The sequence below is a fragment of the Pipistrellus hanaki genome (assembly GCF_964339955.1).
Source record: "Pipistrellus hanaki genome assembly, chromosome: 9".
Classification (NCBI taxonomy): Eukaryota; Metazoa; Chordata; class Mammalia; order Chiroptera; family Vespertilionidae; genus Pipistrellus; species Pipistrellus hanaki.
In genome coordinates, this window is record NC_140511.1 from 75,777,113 (window position 1) to 75,788,921 (window position 11,809).

General features: G+C 58.3%; 1 protein-coding gene across 2 annotated transcripts in view; it reads left to right on the forward strand.

Moving 5' to 3' along the window:
• CPT1A (carnitine palmitoyltransferase 1A) overlaps positions 1–10,916 on the forward strand; it is a 388,913-nt gene extending 377,997 nt beyond the window's left edge. For both annotated transcript variants that reach the window (XM_084894564.1, XM_084894563.1), the window contains exons 12-19: positions 381–486; positions 1,252–1,368; positions 3,008–3,172; positions 6,378–6,512; positions 7,270–7,422; positions 8,115–8,228; positions 8,343–8,435; positions 9,122–10,916. In XM_084894564.1, coding sequence (XP_084750690.1) covers positions 381–486; positions 1,252–1,368; positions 3,008–3,172; positions 6,378–6,512; positions 7,270–7,422; positions 8,115–8,228; positions 8,343–8,435; positions 9,122–9,208 — 970 coding nt within the window. In that variant the 3' untranslated portion in view covers positions 9,209–10,916. The remainder of the gene's footprint in view (positions 1–380; positions 487–1,251; positions 1,369–3,007; positions 3,173–6,377; positions 6,513–7,269; positions 7,423–8,114; positions 8,229–8,342; positions 8,436–9,121) is intronic.
• The last annotated feature ends 893 nt before the right edge of the window (positions 10,917–11,809 follow it).

Consider the following 11,809-nt stretch of genomic DNA (forward strand, 5'->3'; position numbering starts at 1 on the left):
CCTTTGGGGATGCCAGTGAGGCGTGGGGTCAGTTCCCCAGGCGGGGAAGGTGGCGGCTGGGCCTGAGACAGCTCTGAGGCAGTTCCACCTCCCAGTCGGCCTTTCGTCGCCTGTAGAGGAGGCCCTCCTACCCGCAGGCGGGGGCAGGCACAGGGAGCCTTGCAGCTCTCCAGAGTTGCTGCCCGTGTCCTTGCTGTTGTAACAGCTTGTCCTCGAGGAAGCATGCAGGACGTGCGTCCCGTGTGAGCCCGTGTTCCGAGGCTCGGAGGTCGGCGGCCTCGGGGAACTGTCCGGCCGGGGGCGGAGGCGGGACCCCTCCCAGGAGGAAGCAGTCTCTGTGTCCGACGCTGACGTTCCACAAACGCCTCTGCTTCCCGCAGGTGGTTTGACAAGTCCTTCACGTTCATTGTCTTCAAGAACGGGAAGATGGGCATGAACGCCGAGCACTCCTGGGCCGACGCGCCCATCGTGGGCCACCTCTGGGAGGTGAGTGCGCGGGGGGCCTGAGCGAGGAGCTGTCGGCAGACACCCGCGCCCTGGCATGGGTTCACGGGGGGTTTGTCTGGCTGAGTTTTCTGTGTGTATATTGGTTCCACAGAGAGGAAGGGAGGGGGGGAGAGAGAAACGTCAACGGGAGAGAATCAGAGATTAGTTGCCTCCTGCACGCCCCCTACTTGGCATCTAGCCCACAACCCGGGCATATTCTTTGGAGGACAAACACGATTTTTTTTTCTTTTTGTCTGTTTTTTTTTTTTTTTTTTTTAATATATTTTATTGATTTTGTACAGAGAGGAAGGGAGAGAGATAGAGAGTTAGAAACATTGATGAGAGAGAGTCATCGATCAGCTGCCTCTTGCACACCCCCTACTGGGGATATGCCCGCAACCAAGGTACATGCCCTTGACCGGAATCAAACCCGGGACCCTTCAGTCCCCAAGCCAACGCTCTATCCATTGAGCCAAACCGGTTTTGGCTCGTCTGTTTTGTTAATCCTCACCTGGGGATATTTTTTACATTGCTCTTCAGAGAGAGAGTGTAAGGGAGAGGGGAGAGGGGAGAGGGAAACATCGATGTGAGAGACACACACCGACAGGTTGCCTCCTGTGCGTGCCCTTCACCGGGAACCACACCCTCTACCCTTGCGTGTTCGGTGGGCACTCTAACCACCGAGCACCCTGGCCAGGTGGGACACACGTGACACTGTGAACTGTGTCATCTTCTCTGACTCCACGTGTGTCTCTGCCCCGACAGTACGTCATGGCCACCGACAGCTTCCAGCTGGGCTACCTGGAGGACGGGCACTGCAAAGGGGACACCAACCCGAACATCCCGCCCCCGACGCGGCTGCAGTGGGACATCCCGGAGGAGGTGAGTGGGCCGGTCCCCGGGGCGGGTCCCCGTGGCGGGCCGGTGCTCACAGCCCCGGGGAAGGCCCCGGAGACCGGAATCCGTCCGCCTCACAGAGCTTGGCCGAGCCGTGGAGCGGCTCCAGTCCTGCAGCCTCAGGAACCCCAGCAGATCCTCCGCCTTCCCTGCTGAGCTTTTAGCTTCGCGGGTCAGGGAGCGTTCCAGCTCGGACTTGGCCCCACGGCGCAGAGAGAACGGGACAGGCAGAACCGCTTCCTTTACCGCTGAAATGCTCTGAGCCACTCACGGATCATGTTTGTTACCCCTCACGATTCTCAGATGTCCACCTGGTTCAGGTTTTTTGCGGGGAGGAATTTTAGGGCTAGGAATGCCAAATCCTGGCTCGTCTGATCCAAGCAGGAATTCCTAGGGCCCAAGAAGTAACTTTTTTTTAATTTAAAAAAACATCTATTTCTCACTGAAAGGAACAGTTTTCAGCAATGCTTGTTTAAAACCCCCTGGCTGTAAACTGCTTTTAGAAATACCCATAAAGTACACTTGTAGACCTCAGCATACACCAGGTTTAAATTTTTATTTATTTATTTATTTATTTATTTATTTATATATATATTTTTTTTTTAATTGATTTTTTTACAGAGAGGAAGGGAGAGAGATAGAGAGCTAGAAACGTTGATGAGAGAGAAACATCGACCAGCTGCCTCTTGCACACCCCCTACTAGGGATGTGCCCGCAACCAACGTACATGCCCTTGACCGGAATCAAACCTGGAACCTTTCAGTCCGCAGACTGGCGCTCTACCACTGAGCCAAACCTGTTTCGGCTAAATTTTTATTTTAATCCTCATCTGAGGGCATGCTTATCAATTTCAGAGAGAGGAAGGTAGATAGATAAAGAGAGAGGGGAACATGGATGTGAGAGAGAAACATCGGTCAGGTGATTCCCATATGCCAAACCAGAGTCTGAACCAGAAACCGAGATAGGTGCCCCGACCGGGAATCGAACCGGAGACCTTTCCGTGTGTGGGACGATGCTCCATCCCCGCCCGGCCCGGCTGCACCACTCTTTTCATTTTGTTGTAAGAGTTGAACGTTTCGGGGCTGGAAGTGGTTTCTGACGTAGAGAATAAAGGCTCCTGTGCTGAGCCTTCCCAGCCACGCCTTCTCCCCCTGCGCCCCCTTTTCTGCCCTTTCCCGGCGTCACTGCCGGGAGCGCTGTGCCCGGCGCCTCAGACGGGCCGTGCCCTCCCAGGGGCTGCAGTGAAGGCTCCTCCGCGTGACTTCACAGCAGAAAGCTCCTTCCGTGGCAGGATTGGACCACTGTGCATTTATTCTTTAAAACAGGTCCTCGATCCCCGTGTAGAATAAGGGGCTTTACAAAGCGCACCGCGGCCGCTGGGAGTGCCCTTTGGGGTCTGACCTGGAACCAGGAAGCCCCGTGTCCCGCCCGTGCTCTGCCTGCGGGGGGCCCCGTGGCACCTCAGGGCGGGCGGGTGCAGGTGGCGGGCACACGGGGGCCTTTCTGGAAAGAGCCAGCGAGAAAGCGTGGCGGCACCTGTGTCGCTCTGTTGGCTGTGCTGGGGCCCTCCTGCGGGTCCGCACTTCCCCCTCAGGGAAGCCTTCCTCTCCCGCCTCCTCCCCAGTGCCAGGAGGTGATCGAGGCGTCCCTGAGCACCGCCAGCCTCCTGGCCAACGACGTGGACTTCCACTCCTTTCCCTTCGACGCGTTCGGGAAGGGGCTGATCAAGAAGTCCCGCACCAGCCCGGACGCCTTTGTGCAGCTGGCCCTGCAGCTGGCGCACTACAAGGTGAGGGGTTTGTGGGGAGCCGGGCCCTGCGCCGGGCGGGGGTGCGGGGGTGCGGGGGGTGCGGGGGCTAAGGCCTGAGGCCTGTCCGGGAGAGGCCCAGCGTGCTGCCAGGGGGTGGTGTCCCCCATCCCACAGGACAGGGAGGAGAGCACAGCCAGATCTCACTGCCCTGCAAAGTGGACACGTAACCCTCAAACTCAGCTCTGACCCTGAGGGTTTGGGGAAGCAGACACCCTTGGGGCAGAGGACTGATGTCTCTGACCTTTGTTCTGGACTAAGTTTACGCATGATTATAGATGCAATAGACTCTCCCAGATTGTCCACGGCTGCGTTGTGTTTTTTTTTAAATATGTTTTTATTTGTTTCAGAGAAGAAGGGAGAGGGAGAGAAAAATCAACGAGGAGAGAGATACATCTATTGGTTGCTTCCTGCAGGCACCTGACCTGGGCGGGGATCGAACCTGCCACCCAGGCACGCTCCGTCGACCAGGAACTTTTTGGTGCATGCTCAGTTGAGCACCAGCTCATTTCGGGATGGGGCTCTCGGTAGAGCTAAGGGTCAGACCCACCTCTGCCCAGCTCGGAGCAGCGCGGCCTCAGTCTGGGCGTCCTGCCTGGTCCTGGGGTCTGCTCCAGGCTTCTGGACCTCCTCTGCACCAGGGCCCCTTGGGCAGTTTGGCAAAGCCCTGGGGACCCTTCGCAGAATAATGTTTTAAAGCATAACAGGAAATATCGGGGTTACAGAGGTGAAACAGGTGATTTAAACGCAGGTGTCAGGACATTCAGCAGGAGTTTGTGTGCAGGAAGCATAATTCTTTGTGCACTAATTATTTGAGCAGCAGGTCTAAGAGCGGCTGTAACTCTGAGGCAGCGATAAGCGTGGATGATATTTTGGAATATGTGCGACAAACGTAACTTGATGTGAAAACAGCTATGATTTTCTACTCAAAGTCATAGGCACTGCTCATTATTCCTGTGGCTTGTGGCCTGTGCTCCCTAAGGTGATATTCCAGCTTGAAGTTAGCGGAGACTAAAATATTTGTGTTTTCCCTTCCAAGTTCACACAGCCCCAAGGTCAGTGACCAGTGATCTGGTCCCTGGCTACCCTCCCAGCCTTCTCCGGTACCACTCTAAGCCTCATGCACTGAGTCTGTCACTCTGCCCTTCTTGCTGCTCTCGGCGATGGGAAGCTCATTCCTACCGCAGGGCCTTTGCACTTGCTCTGCCGGCAGGTGCTCTCTCCCCGCGTGAGGCGTGGTGGCTTAGGTCTCTCCCGGTGCCACCCTCTCTCCGTTGGAAATAGCCACCACTCCATCGCTCTCCACTAGCCCAGCAGCGTCATTTCTGTTCGGTGCACCTGTCACTCACCATGTGACCTCACGCCATCACCTGCCAGGCGGTTTGCTCCTCGAGGGCAAGCTCGTGGTCAGTCTTGTGTGCTGCAGGATCCGCAGAGCCAGGAGCGTCCCGGCCTCGCAGGAAGAGACAGACACATATTTGATGGCTGGCCGAACGCGACACTGGACAGCGGCCATCGTCTTAGTCTGTAGTCATCTGCTTCCTGCTTTTAGGCATTTTTACTTTTCATTAGGGAGCGTGGTGAACATGCCTCACGCTGTGTCACAGGTCTGTTCTCACGTGTCCTGCACGTGTTACTGTCTTTGTAGACATTGCCTCTCCATCCTGGGCGCTAGACGCCGGAGGCGCGGTGGCGGCGGTGAGCGGCCGCTCCCTGTGGCTGTGGCCGTGGCCGTGGCCGTGGCAGGTTCGGTGGGGGCAGGCACTGCGGGCCTGGCTCTGGGGTCTGAGCGCACGAATAGCCTGCGCTTGCCGCGGGGTGTCGGAGGGCCCTGTCTGCGGGGGTGGCTCTCGTGCATGACGGTGCTAGTGTGACGTTCGAGTGTGACGCTGGAAAAGCCGACTTCACATAAATCATTGCTTCCTGTGGCCCGTTAACCCCTGAGTGACTAAAACGCCTGGTGCTTTTCCTGTCCCCATACCCCCCTCCTTTAGCGAGCCCCTGGAACACCTTGTCGGGGGGGCCTGTGGGGGCCCTGAAGGGCCGAGTGATAAACCTGGATCCTTCTCCCCGAGGCCTCAGTGACCGGCGCTGGGAGCGGGCGGTCTCTGTTGGGGGCACCGTGACGCCTTCCGTGCGGACCCAGGAGGCTGGGCACAGGCACCGCAGGGCCACTCCCCCCCCCACCACCGGGCCCGCCAGGTTCTCGGTCAGGGCCGAAGGGAAGGAGGTGTCCCGGGCCCCTTAGCCGTGGGGGGCGGGAGAGCTCCCAGGGCCGGCCGCTCGCCGGGAAGGTGGGCCTTGGGGTTGGCCCCTCTCCTGGGGTCACAGGCATCCTGTCTCCCTGGGGTCCCCAGGCCTGTGCAGGCGGCACCCCAAAGCCTGGCTGTGACTGGTCGGGAGTCATGTGGGTCCACAGCGGTCCCATTTCCGCTCTGTGTGGACCTGCTCGACCCCGAGCTGCCTGGTGGCCGTGGGAGGGGGCAGACTGCCAGTAACTTCCTCATCCGGTGCTGGTGCCCGGATGTCACACGCCCGGGGACCCGCCTCCGTCCTCACCCTCTGCTGCCCTCCGAGCCCTCGCCGGCTGTTATCTTAGCACCCGGGCCCTTATGCCGGCCACCCGCCCTTTCTGGTCCTGGGCCCATCGTCTCAGCCGCAGACTTCCCGGCTCGATTCCAATTCCAGTCCCCGGCTCGGCCTGTCCCCGCCCTGCCTGTGTCAGCCGGCTCCCGGCAGCCGGCGTGGCCGGAGGAAACCCCGAGCCCCCGGCTCGTCTCACCTGATTGACCAGCAGTGCTTCTGTGGCCTGAATGCCCGGGTCACCCCTCGGACGTCAGCACCTCCTCCTGGCCTCACTCTCAGGGGGACCTGTGTCCCAAGAGACCTCCATCCTCTCCCCACCGATAACCCGAAACCGGTGCATGAGGCCCGCGTGCCGTGTTCATGCTGCAGGCGTGTGCGCACGCGGGGAGGCGTGTGCCGTGGTGTCAGCCGCGTCGGGGACGGACCTCCAGCCCGTCTAACGCTAACGGCGTGTCCGTCTGCCGCTCATAACCCTGTGAAAACTGACGACGACTAAACACTAAAGCTGACGGCCAGGCCGTGTCTCCTGGCCGACCCTAGCCGGCCCGGCTGTGTGTGCGCGTCCTCGGCGGGCCCGTGTGACGTGCCTCTCCTCCCCCAGGACATGGGCAAGTTCTGCCTCACGTACGAGGCGTCCATGACCCGGCTCTTCCGAGAGGGGCGGACGGAGACCGTGCGGTCCTGCACCGTGGAGTCCTGCGCCTTCGTGCTCGCCATGGCGGACCCCTCCCAGACGGTGAGAGACGCCGCTTCCTGCGCTTCCGGGTCTCGATGGAGTCCTGTGCGCACCTGCCCATCCGGCGACTCCATGTTCGCCGCCTGCTTCCCTCCGCCCTCTCCCGGGAGCAGGGAGTTAGAGCGTACCGGCCCGGACACACACGGCCTTGGAGCCCGTCCTCTGCCTTTTGTAACTCCCGTGCCCCCTTTACCCCCCCACACACACACACACCCCCGCAAGGCTCCCCGAGACCTTTCTCTGGAAGAGCGCTCAGCAGGGGTGCGGCAGTCGGGGTGCGGTGGGGAGAGGGTGAGCCCCGGGGGCCTGGAGCTCGGTGACAGCGGCCGGAGCAGGTGGCCCAGCGCCCTGTCACCGCCTTCGCACATCCGGGAAGTGTTACCCGTTCATTTTTGTAGCTAAAGGAGCCGAGTACAGGTGGGCCCAGCCCAGGCCTGCTGCCCCGGAGCACAGAGACCCCGGGGTGCGCTCGCTCTGCTCTGCGGGATGGGCGCCTGGTTCCGGGAGGGCTTCTGTCCCAGGGGGAGCGGCCGTGTGGACGCGGGCTCCCGATGGCCAGGTCTGCGGGGGGTGGGGGGGGGGTCCCCCCCGGGGGGGTGGTCCCCCTGGACGGGCCTCCTTGTCCCGTGACTGGCCTCGCGGAGCCCAGAGGAGCCAGGGCCGCCTCCCGGGGCAGCCCTGCCCGTCCAGACGGGCTGTCTTGGCGGAGGTGTGAGCCAGCCCCGGTGGGGTTAGTGACGGCGTCCTTGTCGCTCAGATGGAGCAGAGGCTGCGGTTGTTCAAGATCGCGTCGGAGAAGCACCAGCACATGTACCGCCTGGCCATGACGGGCGCGGGCATCGACCGCCACCTCTTCTGCCTGTACGTTGTGTCCAAGTACCTGGCCGTGGAGTCCCCGTTCCTGAAGGAAGTGAGTCCCTCCTCCGGGGCGGCCCCTCCGCTCGGGGCCGGGCCGCAGTGTCGGGATGAGGGGCAGCGGTCGCCAGCCGGTGGTCCACCAGGTCCGAAAGGTTGGCGACCGCTCCATGGGCCGGGCCGGGCAGAGCCGGCGGAGCCCGGGCTTCCCTGCTGCAGGGGGGCGGGGGCGAGGAGGGAGGAGTTGGGGCTGTGTCTCCGGCTGCACTGATTCAGCCCTGGACCGCTCTGCTCTGTAAGACACCCACGCCCTCCTGACCAGCCGCAGAGCACAGGTGCTGGCCAGGTGCACGGAGACGGCTCAGAAGAGCCGGACCCTGAGGGTGTCTCACCGTGTTGTTAGTAGAGTTTATTTCGTGTTAAGTCGATGGCATTTCGTTCCTAGGAATGGCTGTGTCTCACAAGCAGCCTGAGAGGTTTCGGAGAGTCCTCCGTGGGCTCACCTGGTGCCAGCCTGCCCAGGGCCCCACTCCGAACCTCCACGTGTCTGCCACCTTTTGTGTCAGGGACACTTTCGCTGGGCTCGGCCCCTCCAGCCCAGGGGTCCTCACCTGCTCTACCCCTGCCTGCCGGTGTACCGCCCGAAACGGCCCCAAACTGAGCTCCTGGGGACCGCAGGACGGGGCCCTGGGGACCGCAGGCGGAGCTGGGAGAGGGTCATCGGGACACGTCCTTGCTCCCCCCCAGGTCCTGTCCGAGCCGTGGCGGCTGTCCACCAGCCAGACGCCACAGCAGCAGGTGGAGCTGTTTGACCTGGAGCGGAACCCGGAGTACGTGAGCAGCGGCGGGGGCTTCGGGCCGGTAAGTGGACGGGCCTCGGTGGGCGCAGGGCGGCCAGCACTGCCCGTCCCACCTGCCTGTTATTTGTCACCATTAAAAGCCTGAGCTTAAGTTTCAACTTCCTTTGTCCTGCAGGTTGCTGACGATGGGTACGGCGTGTCCTACATTATAGTGGGAGAGAACCTCATCAATTTCCACATATCCTCCAAGTTCTCCTGCCCCGAGACGGTAAAGACCAAAGGACCCCCCCCCAAAAAAAAAGATGGGATGTGGGGATGTGTTTTGTGTTCCTTGTTGATTTATTTTATTTATATATATATATATATATATATATATATATATATATATATATATATATAATTTTTTTATTATTGACTTCAGAGAGGAAGGGAGAGGGAGATAGAAACATCAATGATGAGAGAGAATCATGGCTTGGCTGCCTCCTGCACGCCCCCTACTGGGGATCAAGCCCGCAACCCAAGTATCTGCCCTTGGCCGGAATTGAACCTGGGACCCTTCAGTCCACAGGCCAACACTCTATCCACTGAGCCAAACCAGCTAGGGCTGCTTCTTTAAAAATATTCTTTGATTTCCGGGAGGAAGGGAGAAAGAGAAAGAGATAGAAACATCATTGATGAGAGAGAATCATTGATCGGTGGCCTCCTACCCAGCCCTTACTGGGGATTGAGCCTACAACCTGGGCATGGGCCCCGACCGGGAATCAACTGTGACCTCCTGGTTCAAAGTTTGACTCTCAACCACTGATCCACACCAGCTGGGCTCGAATTAATCCTTAATTTGACAGAAATTCTCAGTTATATACTTTGACTTGGGGAGAGGTCGGGAAAGGGGGAATGGCCACGTGGTAACGTGCATTTTTTTTGTTTTGTTTTGTTTTTGTTTTCAAACGAAAGGATTCTCATCGCTTCGGGAAGCACCTGAGACAAGCCATGACCGACATTGTCGCCCTCTTTGGGTTCGGCTCCAACTCCAGGAAGTAATCCCGGACGGCTGCAGGAAGGAGAAGGGGCTCCTCCGACAGAAACCAAATGAAACGTAGCTGTTGCCCCTGATCCTACTTCAGGATGGAAAATTGCTCTAAAAAACTCGGAACTGCTCTTGCCGCCGAGGGCGTGGTGTGTTCTTGTTTGTCCGGAACAGCGGCTCCACCCTGCTCCTCCCTCCAGGCCGGTCCCGCGTGGGGGGCCCTGCAGGAAGCGCCCGGACGCCTTCGCATCAGCCCGCGTGTGCCAGGGCTGAGACGTCGCCCGTGGGGACTTCTCGTGCGGAGCGGGACCACCGGGGCCTGGTACCTGGGGTGTATAATTTTTCAGAGTAAAACTAAAATGTGTTCGTCCAGAGAGAGAGTGCCGGGGGTGGAGGTGTTAGCAGCCAACGGACGCTCTGTGCTCCGAACCCCCTGTGGTACCCGCGGGAACCGCCTCCTCCAGTTGGGTTGCGTGCGCTTGCCTGTCCACATTTCAAGCATGTAGTTTTCGCATCTTTAGCTTCCCTGGCCTTGCGAGTATCCAGATCCCAGTGCCTTAAACACGAAGGCCCTACGTGTAAGGGAGACCGGACCAGGGATGTATTCTGTAGTCTTCACGTGGGGTTGTGGGTGTCTTACTCCTCCGTCTACTGAGTGGTAACCCCAAATAGGCCTTTTCCTGTGGCTCTCGCACCCCTAAAAGACCGGGCTCGGTCCCTCGTTGTGCAAGAGGCGACGGATCGATGATCCTCTCATCATGGATGTTTCTCTCGCCCCCTTCCTCTCTCTGAAATCAGCAAAAATGTATTTTAAAAAAAACACGTTGCGAGTGGTGGGTGCTGGGTTTCATACACACAGCCCACCCTTCAGATGGGAGTGCCTTAGCAGAAGAGGGCGAGCGACCAAAAACACGGGTGCACTGACTCGCCCTCAGTATTTAGTGTAAAAAGGAAGGATCCCAGGATTTAAATGCCACTGTCTCCGTGTCCTTATGAGCGCGGCTGTCGGTTTAAAGAACTACGTGCGTGTGTGCTGACCACTTTTCCCCGCTGGGCTTGCTCTGAAGGGGCTCCGTGCTCAGTGACCCCCGATGGGCTGAACTACAGGAGGAGGGGGAGGTGCCGGCCACAGAACGCGTGTGTGGTTCACTGTGTCTACGTTGTCGTGTACAAATCCCATCTGACTGGGCCAGAGAGGTGTTTGTTTGTTTTTTCTTAAAGTAAGAAGAAATGAAAACAGAAAGAAAAACACACAACCATAATGAGAAAACCCCAGTTCACCTGTGGTACACAGCCCAGGAGGCGTGGGGCGTGGGTCCCAGGCTGAGCCCCAGAGCCACCTGCATCACACCTTATCGACCACTGACCAGTGTGTGTTACCAAGTGTTCAGATGTACACGTGTTAGCACTCAGATATATTTGGGCTTCTCTCTCAGGTTTTAAATATTTTTTGCTAATCAGTGCAGTTGTCAATGCAATTTTTATATTCCTTGAAAGGTGGAAGAGTGGGTTTTTACTGCACATGGTGAAAGGAAGAGGTAAGAGTATTATGTATTTAATTTAATTCGGAGCGAACCACGGCCTTAACCGGAGCTGTGGTTTGAATTTGTTAGCTTGGACTGTCCGTTCGTTGCATGTAAATACAATATGCTCTTTTGGTTGTAAATCTTAGAAATGCAGGATGAACGTTATCATTAATAAAACCATTAATCCAGACTACGACAGCCTTTGCTTCCGAGTCTTTTGTTCTGTTAACAAGGAGGTTTTAAGTCAGATACCAAGCTGGGCCACTTGGGACCAAGATAAGAAACCGAGGTTTGCAGGAAAGGCCTGGCGTCGGGCCGAGTGGATGGCAGTGGCTTCATGCTCTGGTCAGTGGGCTGTGGATTCTCACTCCACATCCATCCATCCATCCATCCATCCATCCATCCCTCGTCCTGTGCCTAGAACAGTGCCTGACATACAGGAGCTGCTCAGTAACTGTCGATCCAATGAACGTGTGGGTTCCGCGTTCTCAGTTCTTACGGAGCACCCCCGGTGCTAAGCACTGATGTACACACTGGGGATACAGTGGGGACCCACGAGGTTCTGACTGTGGATGGAGCTCAGATTACCAAGGGGGAGCAGTTAACCAAGAGAGCCAGTCAAAAGGGTTTCAAGTGGCCAAGGCAGGTAAGGGGGCCGTGGCGGGCGGGTCTAGCAGGAGGAGGGGGGAGTACAGGCCCAGGAAGGGGGCTCATTTGGAAACGGGCTTGAGGGGAGACACCCGGCAGGGCTCGGAGAGCAGCGAGGGGCCAGCTTGGTGTCCGGGTGGCTCTGTGGAGCATGCTCCGTAAAGATGTCTGGGGTGTGAGTGGATGGGTGGGCGGTGTGCTTGTGCAGGCTAGTCAAGCCACTCGCTTTTTCACTGGGCTCTTGGATTTACATTAGCTGCCTTCAGGCCCCTGCAGTTGTACTCTCTGCCCTCCCCCCCCCCCCCCCCCGGAACTCAGCTGAGTTCAATATGGTTATTACAACCATGAAGTTATTAGCGTAAAGCCATCGCCACACATACGTATGCAAACCCCCCCAGAAAGGACTTCATTCACAGTGACCCGCCTTTGCCTGGCAGCGCG